General features: G+C 39.9%; 6 protein-coding genes and 1 long non-coding RNA gene across 12 annotated transcripts; 1 reads left to right on the forward strand and 6 right to left on the reverse strand.

Moving 5' to 3' along the window:
- The first annotated feature begins 1153 nt into the window (after positions 1–1153).
- On the forward strand, positions 1154–5075 carry LOC145696924 (upstream stimulatory factor 1-like). Of its 5 annotated transcripts, none has more exons than XM_081774037.1 (8): positions 1154–1496; positions 2556–2643; positions 2694–2769; positions 3247–3374; positions 3475–3525; positions 4156–4290; positions 4343–4480; positions 4525–5075. In XM_081774037.1, the coding sequence occupies exons 1-8, from the start codon at positions 1465–1467 to the stop codon at positions 4615–4617; spliced, it is 741 nt and encodes a 246-aa protein (XP_081630163.1). In that variant the 5' UTR covers positions 1154–1464; the 3' UTR covers positions 4618–5075. The 5 variants fall into 5 exon arrangements, with proteins under 5 accessions (XP_081630163.1, XP_081630164.1, XP_081630166.1 ...); XM_081774038.1 differs by having other exon boundaries at positions 4162–4290; XM_081774039.1 differs by having other exon boundaries at positions 1156–1496; positions 4165–4290.
- Positions 5076–6071: 996 nt separating this feature from the next.
- Positions 6072–7306, reverse strand: LOC145696926 (uncharacterized). The gene is made up of 3 exons (XR_014133833.1): positions 7151–7306; positions 6281–7107; positions 6072–6242 (listed from the first exon to the last, which is right to left on the reverse strand). It is a non-coding gene; the product is annotated as an uncharacterized LOC145696926 (long non-coding RNA).
- Positions 7307–8562: 1256 nt separating this feature from the next.
- On the reverse strand, positions 8563–10392 carry LOC145697501 (uncharacterized). The gene is made up of 4 exons (XM_081774713.1): positions 10261–10392; positions 9240–10186; positions 8991–9176; positions 8563–8942 (listed from the first exon to the last, which is right to left on the reverse strand). Exons 2-4 carry the CDS (start codon positions 9459–9461, stop codon positions 8595–8597), a joined length of 756 nt encoding a protein of 251 aa, XP_081630839.1. The 5' UTR covers positions 9462–10186; positions 10261–10392; the 3' UTR covers positions 8563–8594.
- Positions 10393–10522: 130 nt separating this feature from the next.
- LOC145696437 (uncharacterized) lies at positions 10523–12066 on the reverse strand. The gene is made up of 5 exons (XM_081773474.1): positions 11824–12066; positions 11649–11780; positions 11288–11607; positions 10872–11051; positions 10523–10828 (listed from the first exon to the last, which is right to left on the reverse strand). Exons 1-5 carry the CDS (start codon positions 11994–11996, stop codon positions 10653–10655), a joined length of 981 nt encoding a protein of 326 aa, XP_081629600.1. The 5' UTR covers positions 11997–12066; the 3' UTR covers positions 10523–10652.
- Positions 12067–12071: 5 nt separating this feature from the next.
- LOC145696438 (uncharacterized) lies at positions 12072–12868 on the reverse strand. The gene is made up of 3 exons (XM_081773475.1): positions 12723–12868; positions 12594–12678; positions 12072–12528 (listed from the first exon to the last, which is right to left on the reverse strand). Exons 1-3 carry the CDS (start codon positions 12841–12843, stop codon positions 12426–12428), a joined length of 309 nt encoding a protein of 102 aa, XP_081629601.1. The 5' UTR covers positions 12844–12868; the 3' UTR covers positions 12072–12425.
- Positions 12869–16979: 4111 nt separating this feature from the next.
- On the reverse strand, positions 16980–18738 carry LOC145700754 (uncharacterized). The gene is made up of 5 exons (XM_081778081.1): positions 18507–18738; positions 18366–18456; positions 17827–18322; positions 17362–17764; positions 16980–17315 (listed from the first exon to the last, which is right to left on the reverse strand). Exons 1-5 carry the CDS (start codon positions 18713–18715, stop codon positions 16994–16996), a joined length of 1521 nt encoding a protein of 506 aa, XP_081634207.1. The 5' UTR covers positions 18716–18738; the 3' UTR covers positions 16980–16993.
- LOC145700753 (uncharacterized) lies at positions 18731–22986 on the reverse strand. Of its 2 annotated transcripts, XM_081778080.1 has the most exons (6): positions 22317–22986; positions 21960–22124; positions 19956–21914; positions 19612–19871; positions 19141–19572; positions 18731–19094 (listed from the first exon to the last, which is right to left on the reverse strand). In XM_081778080.1, the coding sequence occupies exons 1-6, from the start codon at positions 22975–22977 to the stop codon at positions 18828–18830; spliced, it is 3744 nt and encodes a 1247-aa protein (XP_081634206.1). In that variant the 5' UTR covers positions 22978–22986; the 3' UTR covers positions 18731–18827. The 2 variants fall into 2 exon arrangements, with proteins under 2 accessions (XP_081634206.1, XP_081634205.1); XM_081778079.1 differs by having other exon boundaries at positions 21960–22986.
- Between the last annotated feature and the right edge of the window lie 3 nt (positions 22987–22989).

The raw sequence follows: 22989 nt of genomic DNA on the forward strand, positions 1-22989 counted from the left end.
GGGGGCGAAAGCGAAATTTTCGATTCGCTTTCGCTTTCGGCGAAAATCGCCAAGCGAATTTATATGCCTGGCCGAGACCAGCAACCTGGACGTTGACATGATAACTAGGCATCGTCTTGTTCTCTTCTTCCCGTTCAAAAAATTCCATCGCCATGATTCCGTCATTGGAGCTTTCCAGGGTGACCTTTCTTTTCCTGAAAAAATGGAGCTCAGTGGGAATCCCGATTGCTAGAAGCAAAAAGGTAAAAATTAAACAATTTATCCATGCTTTCCACATTTTCATGTTGCAAAAAAAACATGGATTCAGTTTTTAAGTAGTCTAAAAGAAATGAGGCGGAACTATTATTCAGTTTTTTGAATTTTACGTAAAGCGACCATAATCACAAAAAAACGTCAAAAAATTCACATTCTGGGCCGGCGACCCGTATTAAAAACCTGAGTAAGGGCTTAAAAGATCATGAATGAAAAGCCGCGTAGCGGCTTTTTTAAGAACGAAGCCGCTATGCGGCTTTTCATAAAAAGTCTTCTAGAGCCTTACTCAGGTTTTCTACACAGGTTGCTGAGCCCAGAGGCTGTGTTTTTTTATTCATTTTTATTTTTAAGTTGGACTCATTCTTGGTTATATACAGTAAGACTTGGTTGTCAGTCACGAAACGGTTGAAAATCACGGGAGAAGTTAAAAATAACCGGTCAGATGGATCAACTTTCTTTTCTACGTCAAGGAACGCTCCTTTCAACCTTTTTTTGGATTCCGCGAGCAGACTGTGCGTTATCACCGTTCGTTCTCATGTGAGGAAAATCAGTCTGAGAATAAACCTGGCGAGGGATTTTCGATAGACAGCAAGTTATCAACCAACTGGTTCATTCTCATTCTTTATCGTTTTCCCACGATTTGAGACGTCCACAGTCTGATGTTTCCATTTTTAAACAAGTAAATGATCCGTTTTACCGCCTGGCTTGAATCCAATTTGTCAAAATTTCTAGTAAAATTGAAGTAATTTATTTAAAAATCAGAAATTACAGTTTATAAATTCATCTTTCTTCGCCGGGCCACTTCTGCGCGGTAAGAATAACATAGATGCTCACGAATTCATTTTTAAATTTTGGTAAATTTTGTCCGATTTGGAGGAATCCGCGGCGGTGGCTCGGCGCGTTTTTTCTTTAATTCTGTGTAGGCGTAGGCGGCGTGGCCCCGCCGCTTGGCTCGTTCTACCCTTGCTCGATCTATTCACGTGTTAGAGAAACAGACCTCGTGACCTGGCAGCACCTCGTGAGAAATAACCCGGCCCGTTCTGTTCAAGCGCTCGAAGTTCCGAACTGATCCCCCGCTGCGCCGCCACGAAACGAAAAATTCATCGTCACTCGCCTCGGGTCAAATCGGTTAAATTGTACTGAAATCGGCTCTACGAATTTTCTCGTAATTTTCGTCGGAAATTCTAGCTGAAAAAACACAGAAGCCTTCATATGGACGGCACAGAAATCATAGAAACCCCAGGGTATGTTATTATTAATTTTTAATAATTATTTTAATAAATAATTGTTATTATTTTTTTTATCTATTATATTGTATTATTTTTAAAGTACTTTCCTTTATTTTTTATTATTTATAAATTAATTATTATTTTTTAAATAATTATTTTAATATTTTTTATTTAAAAAATCGTCTTTTTTTTTTATTTAATTATTTTTATAAAAATCATGTTTTTTTATTTATTTTTTATCTGTTTTTTTTTCGCGGGAAAAAGCGAATAGACTTCATTTTTTTGAAAGTGCTCACGTGACCAGTTTCCGGAGCGTCACGTGACCCGTCATATTTGGAATAATAGTTTTGCCGGCTCAGCTGAAGCACTTTTCGAAATCCGAATTGAGAGAGAAAAAACGTAAGAGAATAGAAAAAAGCTACTACGATAAATATTAGACACTAGAATTTTTACCCCAGGGCAACCCCCTTTTTCTTCTTCTCGTACATGAAGAATGTATTAACTTTCAAGTTCAAGAACGAATTTTTCTGAAAACTCTCTTTTGAGGCTTTTCTTCGAATTTTGAAAGTTTCAAAGACTTATTTATTCTTATAAAAATCGAGAAGCCGCTTGCGGCTTCGAGCAAGAGAAAAATTAAGCCGCGCGGAGCGCGGCTTTTACGTCTTTTTTGCTCTAAGCCACAAGCGGCTTCTCGATTTTCAGAAGAATAAAAAGAGTCTTTGAAACTTTCAAAATTTGCGAAAGAAAAGCGTCAAAAAAGTGTAGTAAGAAAGAATTGATCCCGGCGCGTTTGAATAGTCTATTCGTGAATTTTAGCCGACCGGTTACTGTCATAGAAACCCAAATCCGATCTTCCGCTTCTCCCTGCTCACATGATACGATCACGTGACACGGCAACACGTGGCTATCGTCCGCGGGTGCTAAATACCCCCACCAGTAGTAGTAGCCTCTTGAAAGGGGCAAATGAGCTTTCCTTCTTTTTCTCCTCTTTTTCGTTCGAGAAAATCCCCTTCGCCCCTTTTTTCTACAAAAAGAAAGTCTTCAAGATCAAGTTTTAAAAATGGACAATTTCAGGGTGCACCAGATTCCGACTTCAGACACAAATACAGACGTCATAACGAGCAGTGCCGCCGCGCTGCAGCAACTCAACAACTCGCTCCTGGTAAAATTCAAAAAGAAAAGTGGACATTGAAAATTTCATTTTTTTTTCAGAACGGAAATAACTCGCCACACAATTTCAACGGCTCCAACAGAACGAACGATAGTCAAGGAAATACCGACGCAAACGGTAAGAGCAATTTTCGGACTGATTTTTGACCGATTTCGGAACTGTCAAAATTGACCAATTTTGGTCAAAACTTTAATCAAACATTTTTCTCGAAATTTCGAGTCTTAAATTGTTGCGAAATCTTCCCCCAAGTCCCCTTAATTTTCAATAACCATCTCTCCCTCAAATCGACAATTTAGGCGTTGTTTTCATTTTGCAGATGTAGCCGGCAAAAAGCCGGAACTCATGCTACCCCTCCTAAATAGGAAAAAAGTCGATATTGAAAGCGACTGCTCTCTAGCGTAAATCGAATCACAAACACATGACCAGCACCAAATATTCTTCATTTTCTCAAATTCCAATTGGGAGGAACTTTTTTTCAGGCAAATATTTGAACAGAGCAATTTCACTTTTCAATCTTTCATTTTTCAGCAAGACTCGTTTTCTTCGTAAACAGCTATTTTTTCAAAGAGAAAGTTTCAAACATCTTCGTTTCAGGCAACTTTACGTACGTCATGTTGAACTCGCAAGGTCAAGGAGAACGGAATCTGACGCAGATTATTCCACGGGCGAATTTGGACATCTACAACAGCCAAATGTCGCTGCAATCAAACTCGAACCGCGCGGTAAGAAAGCTACCAGTAACTAACGGTTCTGGAAAATCATGATGATGATTACTGATTTATGAAAATTGCGAGCAACTAATTAACTCTCTCTATTTTGCAGTATCAACCCGATATTGGCATCAAGAAAGAGTTTACGTCCAACTCATTTCAGGTCGGAATTTGTCTCTATTTCTCTCTCTATTGAATTTCTCTCTCGGCGTTAGAATTTTAGAAATTTTAACATGCGTGTGACAAATTGAAAATTAACCAAAGAATCCAAATTCTAACGGCTTCAAATGAGAGCAGTGAATTGTCATATTTTCTCAGTAAAGAACTAGGGAATTCAAATTTAACCCAATTGCCCGTTTTTACCAATTTTTTGGCAAGCGAAGAGTTGTTACTCGAATTCGATACGAATGAGAATAATGACCCTTTTTAGTCAAAAACAAGGGGTTCCCTTGTTCCTCCTCTTTTTTCCTCAGAAAGAGGTCTTGTTCATCCATATTGTTTTATGTGAAGGTACCGTTGTTCGTTCTCAAGGCTACGTGGCCTGGGAAATTAAAAGCTGAGCTCAGCAACCTGTGTAGGAACCCTATTGTTTAGGCTCTTCGTCTTATAGGACCCTGACTCAGGTTACTCAGCCCAGCGTGACAGTAAGGGTATATTCACACATCTCGATCGGGATGAACAAGAGCATCTTTCTACAGAAAAAGAAGGATGAACAAGTGTACCCCTATCAAGTATTCCTTACTGAGAAAAAGAATGAGCGTTGTGTGTTCAAAATTTAAACGGTTTGTGTAAGATTCAGAAGGATATGGCAAGAAGGCAGCAGCACAACGAAGTGGAAAGGCGGAGAAGAGACAAGATCAACACATGGATAAACAAAATCTCCAAGGTCGTGCCTGACTGCTCAGATGATCACACAAAACAAGGACAGGTAGGACAGGAAAATCCTTCTTGTTTTCTTTTCTAACAATATTTTTCAATAGAGCAAGGGAGGAATCCTGGCGAAAGCGTACGAGTATATTTTGGAGCTGCAGACAAAGATTTCGACCTCGTGCCAAAATACATACGACAAAGAGGATGTCGAGCAGCTGATAGACGAGAGGAACAGATACAAGAGAGAGGTACAGACAGTAAATTTGAACGCCGTCTAACTTCATTCCCTCAGGCGGACAAGCTGAGAATAGAACTGCAGCAGTACCAACGAGCGCTGGAAGAAAAGGGTTGGACCGTCCGGCGCGTTGACGACACCGACGACTAGTAGAAACCCCTTTCCTACTCGACGAATATCGTTACTACCGTAGCACTACTAGAATTAATGATCTTCCAGCCATACGCTTCATCTGCTACAATTGATACTTTGATGCCCAATTTCGATGGTCCTCCATCACGAATTTGCTGGTTTATTATTGTTGTTTGAACGGGAATCGAGGAATGCTTGACATTTGTTCTTTGGTCGAAGGGTTGAAAAGTACGCTAATTTATTGTCCCTTTTTCTCGAAAAAATATTTCTTCACCCACATTTATCGATACTTCCCTCCTCTTTCTCAAATTGAAAAACTCAACTCACTAAAAAACCATTACCTACCACTAATCACTTAAAAATGCGCTCGTACGCCATCGTGTGTGTCAAAAAAGAATAAACCCAATCGACGACCACTGCCAAAATTTCACCACTAAATTAGTACCACTCTTCGAGTTGCCTTGAATAATGTCAAATGAAAGAAAATGAATGAATAAGGTGGCCTAGCAGTTATTATTTTTGTTCAATAACTAAATTATTTCGACTATTTTTTTAAAACTGTTTCGGCTACAGGGTAGTTGTTATTACCGTATCCGTTACGATTTTAACCGCTGTGAATATACTTTTTTCTTGGCCAGTTCAATAAATATTATATCTATTAATTTATTGTTGGTTTATTATTTCCAGAGTTTCAGTAGCCATCTACTCAATAAGATTATTTACAAATGTTCAGCTTCAATTTCCATCGATTGAGAAGTCGAACGCGTCTGTCTTCGGACAATCCTCAGTTCTTGAGCTAAAAATGACGTTATCCCATCATTCTGCCAGCAAACTACTAGGTGCATCACCTGGAAAGACAGCCGAAATCCTTTTTGTTGCACAATCTCAACTTGCAGTGCATCGTCGCCGAATTCCTCCTCGAATTGACGATCGAAAATAGGCGGTAGGAGAATCGAGCTTTCTTTCGTTCAAGATGATTTGACAAAATTCTTGCGTCGAAGAGTTTTGAGTAGCAATTGTCGACGACCAAAGGCATCAAGATTTCGTGACCGCGAAAAGTTACTCCGCAGGAATCGATGGCGAAATGTAGCTGTCCTATCCGTTGAGCAGGAACCCACTGGATGATGATGAGAAATATTCTTTATCGAAGAAAATCACCTCGACTTGGAGAAAAATTTCTTGCCCGATGAAGACTGCAGTGTTGTTGTCCATGACTTTCCTGAAACTCGAGTCCTCGAAAGTGTTGATCGCGAAGTTTGGCCGCATCGAGCCATATCTAGTCATAATAAAGCGCTAGAATCGACATCAATAGCTTACTTGGTCACGGAATTGCCATTGACTTTGGTCGTGTTTGAAGCAATAACATCGTCCAGCGCGACTTCTGTATTGTAACGACATTTTGCAGCGATTCTATTGTTGGAGAAAAAAAAAGTGTTTTGATACATTTTTTGAAGAAAAAAATCGACTTTTAGTCCGTTCCTAGATCTGACATCAACATCAAACGCATCCTTGATAAACTGCTGGACATCGAACATGAACTGGATGAAAGTTTGTTTTTGATCGCTGACTTTTGAAATTCGAATTCCACAGTCGGCAAGGTGGCTTTTTAAATGCCAACGACCTTGGTGAAGATATGGACGGCACTACAGTCATGAGTTTTTTTAGGATTAACGATTGTTACCTCTGCGTATAGATTCGAAGACGCACTCAGCTGCGACTGGTTTTGATCACTTCTTTTTGGAATAAGATCTTTGGAGAATGAAAGCTCCAAGCTATCAGCATTACAAGTTAGCCGAATACAATCTGCTTTCTTCCTCAAAATAGGATTTCCGAGGCCTCTATCGACCCAGCATTTCTCGTCGTAAGCCAGATCAACTCTTTTGGTGTCTATTTGTCGTAAAATTCTGCTCTTGTTTTTCGCTAATTTTCTCGACTGTCTTCTCAGAACATTTTGGTGTCTCTTATTTGTTGATAAAATTGCTGAAACAACCGAAAATGCGTAAAAAAGGATAGAAAAAATTTTCATTTTTGTCTAATTTCTTATCAAAAATGTGAAATGAAAAGTGAACGGGAAACTCGAGAAATGTTAATGCAAAACTGTTTTTTCAACAAACGAACAACTGCACGTACGACATGAGGATTAACCTAAAAAACGAAGTTACGAGCGCTCTATCTATTTTTAGACGCAAATAGCATTCCGTTAAACAACTTAGCTGGATATGCATAACAAGCATTTGAACACGAAAGGGAAAGATAAGAAATTTTATTTCAAGGAAAATAAATTTCAAAACAGGGAAAATAGTCCGGCAACAAGCGCTCCGAAAGTGCCAATAGCAGCTCCGATTCCACCAATAATCTTCATAGCAACACCAAAAGTAACAACTCCAGTAGCAGCTACGGATTGAAACGTAGCAAAAAGTCCACCAGCTACCGTGAATGGGGTTTGAAGAAATGCAGCGATTGAGCCGGCAGCAATGCCTACCTTAGTGAAGCCAATGGCTGCTAGGACTGATATATATTTTTAGTTTTGAACAGCAAATTTATAGCTTACTTGTTAAAAAAACCATCGAGCAAGATCTTTTTTCTAGGAGAAAACCGTTACCAAAATTATTTATTCGAAGACGAGATCTCTATCTGAAAATGTGAAGAAAATAGTAGCCCTTTTCCCTTCTTATGTTTAGAGTCAAGTGTACACTGTACAGTGAAGTCTCTCAGAATTTTCTCTTTTCAAAATCGGTTTCTAAGAATGAAAGTTTCAAATCTGATATCAGATAAATACGAATTCGGGCGGAGATCCGATAATAAATTTCGAGCTTGCCAAGGGGCATTTTTTTCAAGAAAAGTACGCCTGCTTTTTCCGGATGAAGAGTTCTGATTCAAAACCTTTGAAATAAGCCTGCTTGCATTTGAGAAGCCGAGAGTACAAATCCTCAAATGCAGATATCATAAAGTTAGCGCTTCTGCTAATGTTTATTCAGAATTTACTGGAGATACAGTGAAAGATTTAAAAAAACAGAAACTCAAAAATATAAAAAAAAGAAACAGAAAAGAAAATTACTTTGCCTCCCCACGGCGTAAATCTTTATATTATAAAAGTTTATAAGTTCTGTCAAACTCTTCCTTCAGCCTGTGGATAACATCGAAAACTCTTCTCTGAGCGAGTCTTGTCAGAGGTAGGACCCGCTCTGAAGCATCTGAATCCTTATCTCTTGAAATTCGCATGAACTCTTTTCTGTGACGGCTAATCTGCGCTCTGATTTTTAGAAGGCGTTCCTTCCAGGCGTTTACTTTCTCAAGTCGGGCCTTTTTTCTTTCAAGGCGGGCGCATTCTTTTTCCATCCGGGCTTGTTTCTCCCTCTCTTTTTCTATTTCGACTTGGCCGCGAATTACCTGGGCGTATTCTTCTCTAAGGCGCGCCTGAAATAAAATTATGTTTATTTTCATTTTCAAGAAAAAATACCTTGGATCTCGAATCTCTGAAGACTTTGTTCGTCTCGGCCTTCGCAAGCGCAACGACGACGGCTCTAAGTTTTTTAGCCTGGTGATCCGTCAGCTGCTTGTTGAACATATTATCCAATACGGCCTTGTAAAGGTCGTGCACGAACGTCTGCGTCAAGCTTGACTGTGGTATTATCGTCATCAAGTGGCGGACAAAGACCACCATTTCTCGGATCTCTCTACTCTGTTTCCTGGTTTGACAAGGCATCGTTGCGAAAGACCTTAATTCGGACTCGCCAGACTAGAATAGTGCAAAAATATTGAACTTACCTCAATAAATCAAAACCTTAATTATAAGTATAAATCCAAAACAGGTCTTTTTGGTGAAAAATAATTCTAGAAAACAATCTCTAATCCGTTCAACACATCAATGATATCAAGGAAGACTAACTCACTATTTTTTGTAGTTATTCATTATTTTTTTGTAACTTTTATCATTTATTGAAATTCGATACGAAAAAAAAGGAAAATAAAAAACAGAAATAAAATCGAAAAGTCTATGTTGACTGCACATTGAATTGCGCATCGTACTCGTCGAGACGTTTGTCTACTTCCTCACCGATTTTATCAGTCAGTTCCAAAAGTCTTTCAATCTGTTCTTGTCGATCTGGAGCATCAAGTGGAATACGAAATATCTGCATGAAATAATGGTAAAACACAGCTTGAAGTCGGCTGATATCCGCGGTCACGATTCTCATCTGGGCTGCTTTCCGACCACGCCGGGCGACTTCTTCATCAAGCCGTGCTTCTTCACGATCGAGCTCAGCTCCGCGTTCTCTAAAGCCTTCTATTTCTTTAGCAGTTTCAATTAGAAATCGGGCTGCTTTTTGTAGCCAGGCTGTATTCTGAAAGAAACAAAAATGAATGAGAATTATCTTTAAATATTTTCTTACATTATACTCGTCGTCCTCAAGCTTGGACTCGAATAGGAGAAAGAAGTCTCTGATTATCCAGAAACCTTTTAACCGATTGCTGGTACGGCCATCTATCTCGGCGGTTTGGTCTAACTTGCGAGTCAGTGTATCAATTCGTTCGTCGATGATCTTCCGTGCTTCTTCGAGCTTGATTCTATCGATACCCTTATTTTCAATTATTACCAAAAGGTTGGGTAGAAGTTACTGAAAATAGACAAGAAAGAATACCTCAAACTTTTTCTCTCTTTCCGCTTTCGTCATTTCGACAACGACAGATATCAATCGATCAGACTGATTAGCCGTCATCTCCTTGTCGTTGTTGATTTCAGCCTTGTAGCGGTCTTGGACGATTCTCTGCGTCAAGCTTGACAATCGGTTGGTCTCAAGCAAGCTGCGGAAAAACTGCTCCATTTGTCCGCGCTCTCTACTCTGGCTTCTGGTCTCGACCATCGTTGCTGAATGATTTAGCCTGAATCGGCAGTTTACTTATTTTGGTCAAAAATCATTCTAGAGAACAATTTATGTCTACAAAATCGAAAATACTGCATCTCAAGCCTGCTTTTACATGAGAAGACGCTGATTATAAAAATGCTCAAATGCAGATGGCAGAAAGTTTACGCTCCCGCTGACTTAAATAATCAAAAGCTTTTACCTAAACAAATGATTCTACCGGGTTTACTTTTGCATAACGCGCTGACCTAGATAACAAGCGAGCCTGAAAGTTGATTTCTGTAGTTTTTCATGAATTTATTCTGAAGAAAAAAAGAACTTGAAAGTTATGAATTGTGCTTTGAATCGATGATCATATCGAACATGTGCTCATTGAAAATGTCGTTTGCCTTTTCTTCGACGATGGAATCGAGGAATTTGTCGACGAAAATGTCGACAAAATCAGACATAAAATCGTCGACGTAATCGTCAAGCAGTTCTTCTTTCGGATCAGGCGGTGCGACGGGCTTTCGTTTGTGATTTGCTTCGTTGTTTTCGAATTGAGAAGTAATGAATTTGAAACTCATTGTCGGCGAGTAGAGCGGTTGGTTTTGGACTATTTCGGGGCTGGAGCAGGAATCTTCTTGAGACGAATAGCCAGGCAAATGGTCGATTTGCAGGATTTCTTGTTTCGGAACGGTTTGGAAAAGAACATCATAAATTGGAGGCATATCCCGTCGGGGCATCTTATATTTTTATTAAATTCAATTATAAATTTATTCATTAGCATTTATTTATATAATACTATTTTATATGATACCTTGAGGACTGAAGGATGCCTAAACTCCGTCATTATTTATCTCTGCTTTCACTAGAATCGCGAGCTAGGAAATTCGGTTGAAAATTTTCAACCCAGCGTGCCGAGCATTTTCAAATCTGGCGCCGCTTTTCTATTGGCCCTGCTCGCGACTTGCCCTGCGAATTGATTTGCTGGGGTTAAGCCAAGCGAGAAAAGGTAAATATCTTGAATGCCTTCTTGGAATTCGCCTGGGAACGAGCCAAAATTCAAGAGAAAATATAGGTTCGCGAGAGAAGTTTTTTTATTCTATTTTGATACTGCAACGCTTGAATTGATAATTTTACTAAAAAGGTTGATCTCAAAAAGGCATTTGAAAAGATTGAAGATGGCAGGACGATTTTTAGAATTCGGATTTAAAGTTCGTCGGAATAAGAGGTCTTCTCGGCTTTGAATCCATCGCCAAAGTTATTCACAATTTCTCGCGGAGCTGTTCTGAATCCTTCAGCATCGAGTTTCTCCTTGATGATCGAGTCGGTTTTGTAAACTTCGGCGTAGAATTCGGGCTTTTTCAGCTTGCCCTCTTCATCCTCTTCAAAATTTATTTTACCAAAAATCAACAAGAAGTTTCTTACCCATTTGCTTGGCGATTTCGACAACATGTTTGTGAATAATTTCCGCTCCCTTTTTCTTTCCTTCACTTTGGGCGGCATACCACTGCATGTAAATTGATGATACTTTAGTGAAGTCTTTCATGTGGCCGTTTTCGTAGTATTCGTCGAGGATCTTTTCCAGGACGCCTTGAATGTCGTCCTCTGAAATAATCAATGAAGAAGGGCTATTATTTCTTTTGAAAAGAATTTTGCTCGGCTTTGCAACCTGTGTAGAACCCTGAGTCAGGGTCTGAAAGTCTCAAATCAGAAGAATAAAGATAGATTGTGATTTTTGCAAAGCCGCTTCGCGGCTTCGATTTTAGAAAAGCCGCTACGCGGCTTTTTATGGAAGCACTTTCAGAACCCTGACTCAGGTCCAGAGAATGAGTAATTCTTACCGAGATCGTCAGTAAGAACTCGTTTCCCCCAGCTCTTGATGTCTTCCATAACAAAAGATCCTCGTTCAAGATGTTTTTGTAAAATGTGCTTGTCTCTTCCTGCATGCTTGACGAGGAGCATGGGAAGATCTTCGATCAAATAGCCGAAGGAGGCCTTGTTGCTTGGGTAGGCCATGTCGAGAAGACCAACAGCGCAGCGCTCGTAGAAATATTCGGAAATGTCGACGGCGACGGGGTAGATTTCGGACTCGACGTCTTCGTCGGAGTCGTAGGCGAAGATGACCCAGCAGTAGGGACTGTCGTCGACGTATCTCATCGTCCTAGAAGAGGGGTTGAGGGAGAACCGTGGTCTTGTACGTACCCATGAGGCGTGAAAGGCATCGTGTTTGGAATGGACAACATCTTCTTCGTCAGTTCTTTGCCAGCATGTCGATCAGCCCACTGCTTGTTCGCTTCGACGAGTTTCTTGTTCGTCTGCGATTCCAGCTTCTCCCTGAAAAAATCGATCAACGAACATCATCATCCTTTGAACTTACGCTTCGACTTTATCCTTCAATGTTCCGATAGGGTTGTCGACGAAAACTTGTTTGTAATCGTAGGCCAGTCTTTTCTCGCCTGATTTACTATTGTTACTATTGTTTGTTTCTCCTTCAGTCTCTCCAAAGACATTTCCAATTAGCGCCAAAGCCAGGCTCTTCGCAAACTTCATTTTCGACTTTTTCTCTTGAAGAAAAAACAAGATGATATTTTACCGAAAATCCACTTTATGGGACAGGACAAATGGCAAACTGTACACACTGGGAGGGCTGCTGGAGGGTGACGTAGCCAAAATGGAGCGTGACGAGGCAGGGCAGAAATGTTAAACTTTATGGTTGTTCTATTTGAGCATTGACAAGGGATCTTAGGTAGATTTTGAGTACTTTATGATAACAATTGTAGGTGTTGATGGTTGTTTAATAAAATTGGGTCAGTAGAGCCTTTAGATAAAAGCATTAAAAGCAATTATCCTGCCCCGAGGACCAGAACCTGGTGGCATAAGCATTAGTAAATTTATTTTATTATCATTTTGAAAAGCTCCAGACAAAACTGGACAGTCTTTTTCTTGTGTAAAAATTAGTTTATTCCAGGCATGAAAAATTTAAGCGTAGACCCGCATGAGTCGGGACATTTTCTCCTGGCACCAGCACTTTGGAATCGGCTTTGTAATCATGATATTGCAGCATTTTTTGCACATAAAATGGCTTTCATGAGTTCAGAAGTCGATCATTTCTTACTTTGTCGCTCTCAATTGATTTTTGAACTCAACCCACAGGGATTTACTGCAAGTTGTTGATGGTCTGTATCATCATAATTTTCGTAACAGATTTTACATTGTTCCAGGTTCTCTAAGCCTTTGAAATGTTGTTACTCTTTTTCGTCAAAAAAGAAAGCTTACGTCGATTGAGCTCTTGAATTTTGTGCTGTCTCACAGCTCGAGAAGCTGTTACTTCGTCCATAAATCGTTGATTCGCATCAATTACTTGATTTTGCTGGTCAAGTTCAATTTGTAATGCCATGGCTTTGTTTATCCAGTGTTCTTTGTCCGCTGGTTTTTGGATATTGAGATTTTTCTCAAGAAAAAACGCATTTATTTTTTATATCCAATCTTTTAGTTGATCTATTTCCCGCTGAAGCAATCGAAGTCTATCAACTTCTTCTGAAGTCAGTGTTCCGAAAAGACCGTACAACCGATTTTCTTCTACTTTTATCGTCTCTGACACCCAGTAGCTCTCATCTCGAATAATAGGAACCTGATTAGCAGGTGGCACTGCGTCAATGCCGTCAAAAGACTCGTTATACTTTTCAGGGCTTGAGGATTCTCTCTGGCGACTCAGTGCTGTTCCCATCTTGACTTTGGAGTTTATGATTTTTTTCTGTTTGAAAAGCAAAAGCACCTCTGAGACTTCCTTCTTTGAATGACAAAGGGCAAACAGTCCTATCTTTTCACGACACTCCATTTCCCTTTCCCTATCAGAACAGCGTACTTGCTCAGTTATAAAACATTACCACCCAAAAAAACTGCTAGCACATGAAACATCTGCCTTCTCCTCCAACTTGCCCAAAAAATCATTATTATTTGCCCGATTAAAGCTTACAATCAATTTAATGACAAAGTCTTTCATCCAGTAAACATTTTGAAAACGGTCAAATTGACGTATTTTAAATACCGGTATATATACAGTATTATCTGTATGGAATCTGTGTTGAAAACCTGAGTCAGAGTCTGAGGACACAAATGAAAAGCCGCGTAGCGGCTTTTTTTTACGAAGCCGCAAAGCGGCTTCGCCAGTATTTACAAATTAATTGCAATGATAATGTTTCTTCCGCAAGGCGGCTTCGTTCTTAAAAAGCCGCGAAAGACCCTGACTCAGATTTTCTACACAGGTTCCTGGGCCTAGTTTGATACCATTTTGACTTGATCTGTTCAAGTGTAAGTCCCCAGATTCGAATTATATTCTCATTTGGCAGATAACGTTGGAATTATACGGTCTTTTCTGATCAAATCTACTTTGCCTAGTATAATCCTCTAGTACATTCGAATTGGTGAAATGTGACGAAACGAATATAAATCAGTGCCAGCAGCATTCGCCATGATGTCAGAGCAGAAAGAAAGTGCATACAGATGTTGGCAGCCGAGAGCAGATACGTAGAAGCGCCCATAAAATGAATGAAATCGAGTATTTTCGGAAAAAAAAACACTTACAGTCGCAAATGAATATCTTCAAGAAAGAGCATCAAATAAGACATTTTTTATGAAATTCTATTTGAGAGAAATTAAAAACAAAGTATTTTTAGAAGCTCGTTTTCAGTCTTTTCTAGCTTTATCCGTCGTTTCTGCGCACTGGTTACGGCCGATAAAGTAAGTCAAAAACTTGAGTTCAGAAAAATCCCCGGATTTCCAAAGAAAACCCCGGATTTCCAAATAAAACCCCGGATTTCCAAAAAAACCCCGGATTTCCAAAAAAACCCGGATTTCCATGAAAATCGGATTTCCATAGAACCCGGTTTTCCAAGGAAAAAACCCGGATTTCCATAAAAACCCGAATTTCCATAAAACCCGGATTTACCAAAATTGAGAATCTCTTTTTATTTCTTGGTAAAAAAGGGTTTTCGAAAAAAATATTGCTGACAAAAATTTTCAGAAGGGAGCCGAAGAAGCAAGACTTCAACATTGACGAGTTTATCCAGCAGCTTGACATGCAACTTGGCCAGCTGGACAAGCAACAATCAAAGAATCAAGAACACTTGACTTTGAACACTTTATTCTGAAAAAATATTGCAACTGAAATACCCGTACAATAAACTTCAAAATGTAAAAAGCTCTGTTTCAAAGTTCGTCGCTTCGTTGATTTTTCGAAAATTCAGCAGTAAACTATACTAGAAGCAAAAATAAAGCCCGCGGCCCTTTCATGCCGATGCAGCTTCGTAACGTCCTACAAACATTTTCGTACCATAAAAATTTTAATCATGGCGAGGTGGACAGTTTGCGTGATAATTCAGGTCTTGGCCATTTTGACTTTGCTACGGTAAAAACTCACAAATAAGAGATCACTCGTAACACATGATTTAAAGAGTCCTATTCATGGTAAAACAGCATGGCGGGCTAGGTTATACGAAGATAAGAGGATCAACGCATTTGCAAATTGAAGACGGAAATTCTAGCGTCATTATTCCGATTCTTTCCAAGTCGCAGATTCAAATTATTCACAGAAAAAATGTGAAACGAGTGAAAAAGCTCGAAGGAAAGATCTAAATCCCAAAATTACAAATTACAGTAACAATACAGAGCAGATTTAGATCTTTACCCAGATCATTGTAAGAAGTATTCTGGTAGAACAGAAGTCAGAAAATTGTACCAAAACGAGTACTTCATCGACAAAGACCTGAAGATTGCCGGCTGCATTCCTTCAGAAACGCGCGAATATAACATACAGTACTTCTACGAAAATACAAACTCGCTGGCTCCTTCAAGGTAATGGCAGTTCAGGGGATGAACTTTGTGGGTAAAGAGTAATCGTCATAATAATCAGTCCTGTATTTACGCAGACTAGCCGTCAAAAATCATCGATCATTTAATATGTTGACAGTTTATTTATTCAAATACGGTATTTGAAATACCGTATGATTTCATTATTACATTAGGCTCTTTTAGTCTTGGCAATTTAAGAGGAGAGAGGTCAGTTTACTTTCGCTTTTTTCAATATTTCAGTAATTATTTATTTACTAAGGGGTAAAGGCAAAAGTTCATTGAATCCATCAGGATGATCAGGACCCTTTAACTAAGAGCAGCTTAACTAACAGAATCTGCCCAGAACTGCTTCGACCTGGCAGCGCGAAGGCGAGCTCAACACCGAAGATAGTCTGGACAGCGTGAACAGGCTGATCACGAATCAAGGCCTCGGCGAGTGGTTTATCATAGGTAACTACTGCCGAACTACTGTGTAATAAAAGCCCGCTCATCCCACTTGAGTTCACTCACACTTCAAAACCAAATCGCCCTACTAGTTGTCTATTATCTTACAGTAAATACTCAGTGCGACATCCGATTCTGCGGCTCATCCACGGATGGAAGGAGTTTTTCTGCGCACAGTGTCAAGGCGAGAAGAAAACAAATGCCAATTATGTGCTCGGAAAATACAATTCTCTCCATCCCGAGGTACGTATTTTCGAATAAATAAAAATGACCCGCCCTAGAACCCGATCATCCCGAATGAAAACGCAGGCGAAACGACGATAGCTTTCACCGAATTCCTCGAAAGATTCGTATTCGCGGAGAAAACGAAAGAAATCAGCGCGGTTGACTGGGATCAGCGATTTCTCGGACTTCACCGGCTTTGTCTTCCCTGTCTTTATCCATACACGTAAAGTACTGTCACTTGAACTCTGTTCTACCCTCTTTTAGGGCGATTCTTCGATCGGAAAACTTCGAAAGCGAGTTCCAATGGTTCCTGAAAGACCAAGGCATTTGGGGAGAACTAAATGATAGTGCCAAAGCCAGTTCAACTTATGACTGTAAGAAACACTATCCCTGTAACGCCACTCAAACCAAATTTAGTTACGGATGCGAAAATCGACTACAAAAAAATCCTGGACACATTGAGCCACACTGATAGAAACAAACTCTGGCATTCGCGTCATAAAGACATGGAAACATTTGGTTATTACTGGGACATCAAAAAGAACGAACTGGGCGTTCAAGAGTAACGCTATTTTTGACCATTTTATTATATGAATTTTAGTATAATTTGTATTATCAAGTTCTTCAAGTTCAATTCCTATTTATTTCCAATTTACTATATCTACAAAGAAAAACTGAGAATAAACTTTTTATAATCGTTATTTCCGAACTTGCCACCATTCATTCAATTCAATATTAAATCGCGATCCTGACAGCTAAAGCTCTGATTAACCCAAACTGATCAATTGCAGCTTTGGGCGAAAAGTGCTGCTGCTTTTAACTTGAACCTGACATAGAAAAGAAGAAAATTAATTTCTTCTGTTGCAATTCGAACAAGGGCGTCTTACAGATTGCTTGCACTATAATCCGGCTTTGTTTGATCTGAATCCTGATCCTTTCCCTAAGAAGTAATAGAAGCGAAGGTATTATTCAAAAGAGCGAGACATTTCTGTCTTTTTCCTTTTTTTATTGAATGAAGAAGCGTTTATTCAACAGAATTCGGACAAGTCGACAATAGCACCGTCTGGAATTTTTAAGCAAAAACGGCCTTTAGTAGTTACAATTGAAATTTTCAGAAAATGTTTTTCTTCAATTTCATTTAGTCGCGGAAAACCAGGCAAGGCGGAAATCTTGTGACAGTTGAGGATCTTTGAGTACTCTAAGATTCCAGAGAGCGGCCGAAGCACGTCGATTTTGTCGTTTACAAATGCTGAGGTCAATTTGAAATCATCGAGGAGGACGGAATCGCCTTTCTTTGAGTCGATAATTTCAGCAACAGGCAGTTCTTGAGCGCGAGTGTATTTTTTCTTCCTGAAAAAAAGGTGGGTAAGTCAAAGAGACGCCCCAAGCTTCATACCTTCGTCTCAAGTTCATTAACTGGTTGAAGCCTATTTGCAGCAAAAAGGGCGCGATTATGCCAGTGATCGCGTTTTCAGGCGAAAGCAGGTACAAAGGCGAGTAGTCAAAGAAAATGGGAATCTCAAAAGAGTGCTTTCCGCATCCACCGTAGTACGAGACTTTGACCGCGTCATACCACTGCGCCGTTCCCAGGTGCCACATGTATGTTAATTTGACACCAGTAGCTTGTGACGCTGCTCTGCCATGAGTGGATTGCAGTTCCAGTGCCCCGGAGATGAATTCTAGCGCTTTTGGACTTTTCATCGTCACTGCTTTTTTCGTAACGAGATTCTTATGAGTCGAGTATCGCTCCAATTTGAAGTTGATTGATCTTCTATGATTTCGCTCTTCATCTTTTTGAGGTTCAAATTGATAGACAAATCATCGTTATTTTGGATAAAATTTGAGCCCGTAGCATAACGAGAAAATAAACAAATCGTTGACTTATATTCCCTAACACTATTTAACAACAAAAACGACGAGCTTTGAAACCATCTAGACGGCGACATCTGCATCACCACCGATAAAATACTAAACAGCTGCGAGAACTCGAACAAAATCTCTCCATGTTTTCCGACGAGTTCCAAACTTGGGTCCAGATTAATCCAAAAGTCATCGACACTGCTCAAACTGCTTGGTGTAGAGAAATTGACAGGTAAAATGATTCTAGCGTAGCCGAAACGGGTCGAGATAGGCTTCGAGCGGATTATGAGTCTGTTTTCATCGAACTGAAGTCGTTGGCTTTTCCGTAATTGAAGTCCTTCAAGAAAGATTCCGTCGATATTTTCAATGTAAGGAGAAAGAAACTTCCATTGGGGAGCGTAACTGTATCGCAAACCAAAGTGACATTTGACTCCATCAACGGCGCGTATTCGATGGTCGGTTAGTCGATAGATATCATCATCGCTAGGTTTTAAAACCTTAAATTTTAAATAACTTCGGAATCATCAATATGTCTCTTACAGCGGCGACATTTTCAAGGCCAAGGAACACTTCTGCATTCTTCGATAGCATCGAAAGATTTATATGACTGTTTGGGATTGGAAATCGAGCGCTAGAATTGGACCAGTTAGCAAACCACTGATGGCCATCGAAAAAACATACGTTTGTAAATGAAAACCAAGACGTTCGAAAAACGGAGCTCTTATTGGAAAGCGGATGTTTCTCTTGATCGAGACTCCTCCATATTCCGGGTAAAGTTCTTCGCCATCTAAGGTTTCAACATCTCGCATGAAAATTGGCAGCTCAATCGCAGAAGTATCATTTGATGATGCTTGGGCTAGCTCTTCCCATACCACGAGCTGCTCACTCATTTCTTATGATAAACAAGTTTCAGAAAGGGTCAAACTGACAGCTTTTTTGAAGTGGAACGGTTGGAAGTGGAACTCGTGAGGCAGGAGGTATAAAAATAGTTTTAAAATACAGTTAGATACACATTTCTCGAATGTTTCTTTTCACTTCGGCGACTTCAACTGGGTTGTCGATCGAAAGCTTCAGGAACATTTTTCGAAATGATTGTGGGCTTCCAAGTCCTCGAACTTCCTTGAACCACTCTAAAGCTTCTTTTTCTTCCAATAAGCTGCGGAGAAACTCCCAGATCTGGACGGATAAATCGCATTTTACTCGATTATACGAGACGTACTCGATAAGAGTTTTTGTTGCTTCAATCGGCTGTCCACCTCTTTTCAACATCTAAAAATACTTTGAGACTGGAAACGAATGAAAAAATGAGAAAGACCTTCGCAAGTTGAAAACCAGCTTCAGAAATCTTGTTATTTGCGAATTCCTTCTTGAGCTCTTCCATTTGCATTCGTTGCAGTTCATCTTCTCCCGCTCCACTGTAGCTGGTTTCAACAACTATCGCATTCCACTTGTCAATCGTCTGGTTTTCAATGCCAATTTCTTTCAATCCTTTCATGATAGAACCAAGAGCTTGGATTCCCACGCGCTGGTGAGATGCTGATCGTTCAATTTTGCTCACAATCTTCTCTGCCAAGACCTGTGCTTCTCTACTTCCTTTTACTTGCATGTATTCGAATTGAAAAAGCAGGCAAAGAAGGAGATGATCGACTTTTGGCTGGTGGTTTTCCTTGTTGTTTCCAACTGATCTTCGCGACTTGGTTTGTGATGAAAAGACCTTGTTGATGTCGTGAATTGTATCAGATAAAATCTAAAACAGAGTAAAAAATAAGTATTTTTTCTCTAAAACCTTTATTTGATTTTCAATATGTTCTTCGTTCTCCAACGTCAATTTTATGAGATTTTGGATTATTGGCTCCATTTCACATTCTGTTCGTTTCACGACACTTTTGTTGAGGTACGACAGGAACGCTTTTTGATCTTCAGGTTCAAATTGACGGATGACCGATTCAGGTAGCTGTTCAGGCAACTGACTGAATATGATCGGGGTAAGAACTGCAAGTGAAGAAACGTGAACGCGATTTCCGATTGCAACTCTACTTGGAGAGCCTTTCTCTGGTATTAAGAATGCTCTAGGAAATGTTTACCAAAGAGTTACGCTCTATAATAAATGTTCTGTACTTATACCATTGCCTATTCTTATCACAAGCGCCTTCAGGATCTCGTCAATTCCATCAAACTCTCTCTTCAGCAATTTGTCTCTTATTGTTTCGATCAAAATCGACACCGTATTCCGCTTCCATGGTAGCCAGCCAACAATTTCTTCCAGATACTTTTCTTTCATCTTTTGCAGCGATGAAAACTTTCGACGTTCTCCGGCTTTTTTACGTCCTTCGGGTTCATAAACCTCTTCAACGTCACTGTCTGTTTCCGAGCTTGAGATCTCATCAAAAACGCTTTTTTCTTTTCCAATTTCAAAAAGGTCGTCATCAGGAGCCAACGATTCAGTTTCAATAAATAATTCTTCACCAGTATCATCACTTTCGTACTCATGACTTTTGTTTTTCTCTCTCGTTTTGATAGAGCGTTTCAATTTCTTTGCTGGAGGAAGAACAGTTTCATCATCAGTTGAAATCGTTTCCGAGAGCTCATCGAGTTCTGGTATAGATTTCTTTCTGACAGGAACCAAAGCAGAAGAAAAAACGGGATCGGGAACAACTGAATTTGACACATTTTCTAAGTCCGGCATCGACCTTGTTTCAGAATTTTCGTCAGGGACTTCAGTTGTACTATCTTCATCAGATATTGCTTTTTGAGGCGATTTTGAACTTTCCTTCGTGGGGGTTGTTGTTGATTTCGGCGGATGAACGAGTTTTGACGATTTTTTCTTCAACTTCTCCGCGAAAGATTGTTGATCTTCTTCACTCTCAGAGCTCGTTGAGATATATTCCTTGGACTTTGGTATCGTACTTTGAGTGCTTGTATCTAATGAAGTGTTCTTCTTTGCTTTTCTTTGAACTGTTTTCTTGGGTGTCCTCGCTAATTTCGTCTGATCAATTGCCTTGTGATTTGGAGATTTTTTCTTTAGCCTTGGAATAACAGGAAGTTGATCTCCGTCACTGTCAGAAGAGCTACTTGAAATATATTCCTTTGATTTCCATTTGGTGCTCTGAGTGCTTGTATCTAGCAGACTGTTCTTCTTTATCTGTTTTTTGGTGATTGTTTTTGGTCTTTTAGGAGTCCTCGTTGATTTTGATCGATCATTGGTTTTTGGAGAGTTTTTCTTTGGTCTCGAGATAACAGGGCGCCGATTTTCTACACTGCGAGCAGTAGTTGGTTTTCTTGGACTTTGTATTTCTTGTCCAATTGCTGGAACCAATTCTGGGGATTTTTTCTTTGGTTTCTCGATGATAGACTGATGTTCTTCTTCACTTGCACTAGAATCCGTTGAGTTTTTCCGCTTGTCATCCTTTTCAGAATCAGAAGTTGGCTGGTAGTCGCTTGGACTGTCGAAGAAATCGTCAGTGTTAGTTTCGTCGCCCGTCTGAGTATCTACCTTCAAATTTGTCTTCGGTAAGCTTCTTCTCCCCCGACTCGATGCGATACTTTCGTCTGGAGAGCTTGGACGAAATCGTTCAAGTCGTTCAAATGTTTCATTAAAAATGTCCGCAATTGTCTTTGTCTTGTTAATTTTTGTTTTCTTTGGAGTGCTCTTTCTTTCTTGTTGCATACTTTCGTTCAATCTGATCATCGGCACGTCGTCGAAATCGGGTACACTTGGCGTTTCCGAAGTGATGGTCTCATCGTCTGGAACAGTTGGTTCTTCAGGACCACTTGGTGAAGCATTTTCGACCGGTAGATTTTCATCAACAACCGCCGTTACCGTCGGTGATGTTTTTGTCCCTTTACTTTCAACTGACGAACTTGGACGATATTCTTCGGGAAGTTCTACACGAACTACTGGACTTTTCGTTGTTATCATTTCTGGTTTATTCTTCGTTGAATCAGTGATTATTTCAGGATCTTTTGAGGGTCTACCCGTCGAGCTTAGCACATTTTTCAACAAGCTAATTGTCGGAACATCATCGTCAAAATCAGAAGTTTCAGATGAATCGGAAGTGCTGGTAACGCCTCTCGGAAAGAGATTTACAGCTAAAAAGAGTTAAAATCCTTTGTTCATTTATTTCACAGACTTACATTTATTTGCACGGGGAATTCCTGAGACAGATGCACCATCGTCATCGTCGTCTGTCGAGTCCAGCGAGCTCCAAGTCAGTTTTGGAACGACTCTTACGACAGTATCGTTCGTTGAACTCTTCTCAGGTTTCTTCGGTGTTCGTTTCCGTTTGTTACGAATTGTATCTAAAATACTTGTTTTTCTTTGCTTTCGCGTAACAGTTGGCGAATCTTCTTCATTTCGACTTGACTCAGAGTCCAAGCTTGATCCATTTCGAGGGAGAATCGGGCTTGGTACTATTGTGGGAAGTTTGTTAATTGAACTTGTTGTATTTTGTTGCGCGGATAGCTGTTTTTCATTCTCAATGGATAACGAACCCAGGCGATCTACAGTCGAATCAAAATGATGCACATCATTAGAGGAAGCAACAGGTAACTCAGGCTCAGGAATAGCTTCTAACGCCGGCATGCTATCTTCTTCTTGTTCTATTCCATCTTTATTCTTCTTACTCGATTGTCTTTTCCTTTGAGAAGCTTTTGGCGAGTCTTTCACTCTCAATCTTAATTTTCTAATCGATGGGCTTTCTCTTCGAGGAGTCCTTCGATTCTTTTGACCAACTTTTTCATTTTCAATAGACAAGTTCCCCAAACGATCAACAGCTGCCGATTCAAAGTCATCCAGAAACTTGAGCTTCTTACTTGGTGTCCCACTTTGTCTTGCCGAAGTTCGCCGATTTTTACTGTTGCTTTTCGCCGTGAACTTTCTTCTTGCAGGCGATTCGAAGGGGTTTTCGGAATGATGCTTTTTAGGTATCGACCTGCTTTCAAAACTTTCATCAACCGAACTTATCGAAGCTGATCTTTTCTTGGAGACTTCTTCGACAATCGTTGGAGCTCCCGAAGTACCCACATCGACAGCTTCTTCTTCTTCATCTGGACTTTCAACAATAGTAAGTCTCATCGAATCCTGGGATGAATTTTTGCACTCAAGAGAAGAGTTTTCTGAGACCCTTTGAATCCTTGCCGATCTCCTTATCATTCTATTATATTT

This window comes from Oikopleura dioica, chromosome 2, assembly GCF_907165135.1.
Source record: "Oikopleura dioica chromosome 2, OKI2018_I68_1.0, whole genome shotgun sequence".
NCBI classification, from domain to species: Eukaryota; Metazoa; Chordata; class Appendicularia; order Copelata; family Oikopleuridae; genus Oikopleura; species Oikopleura dioica.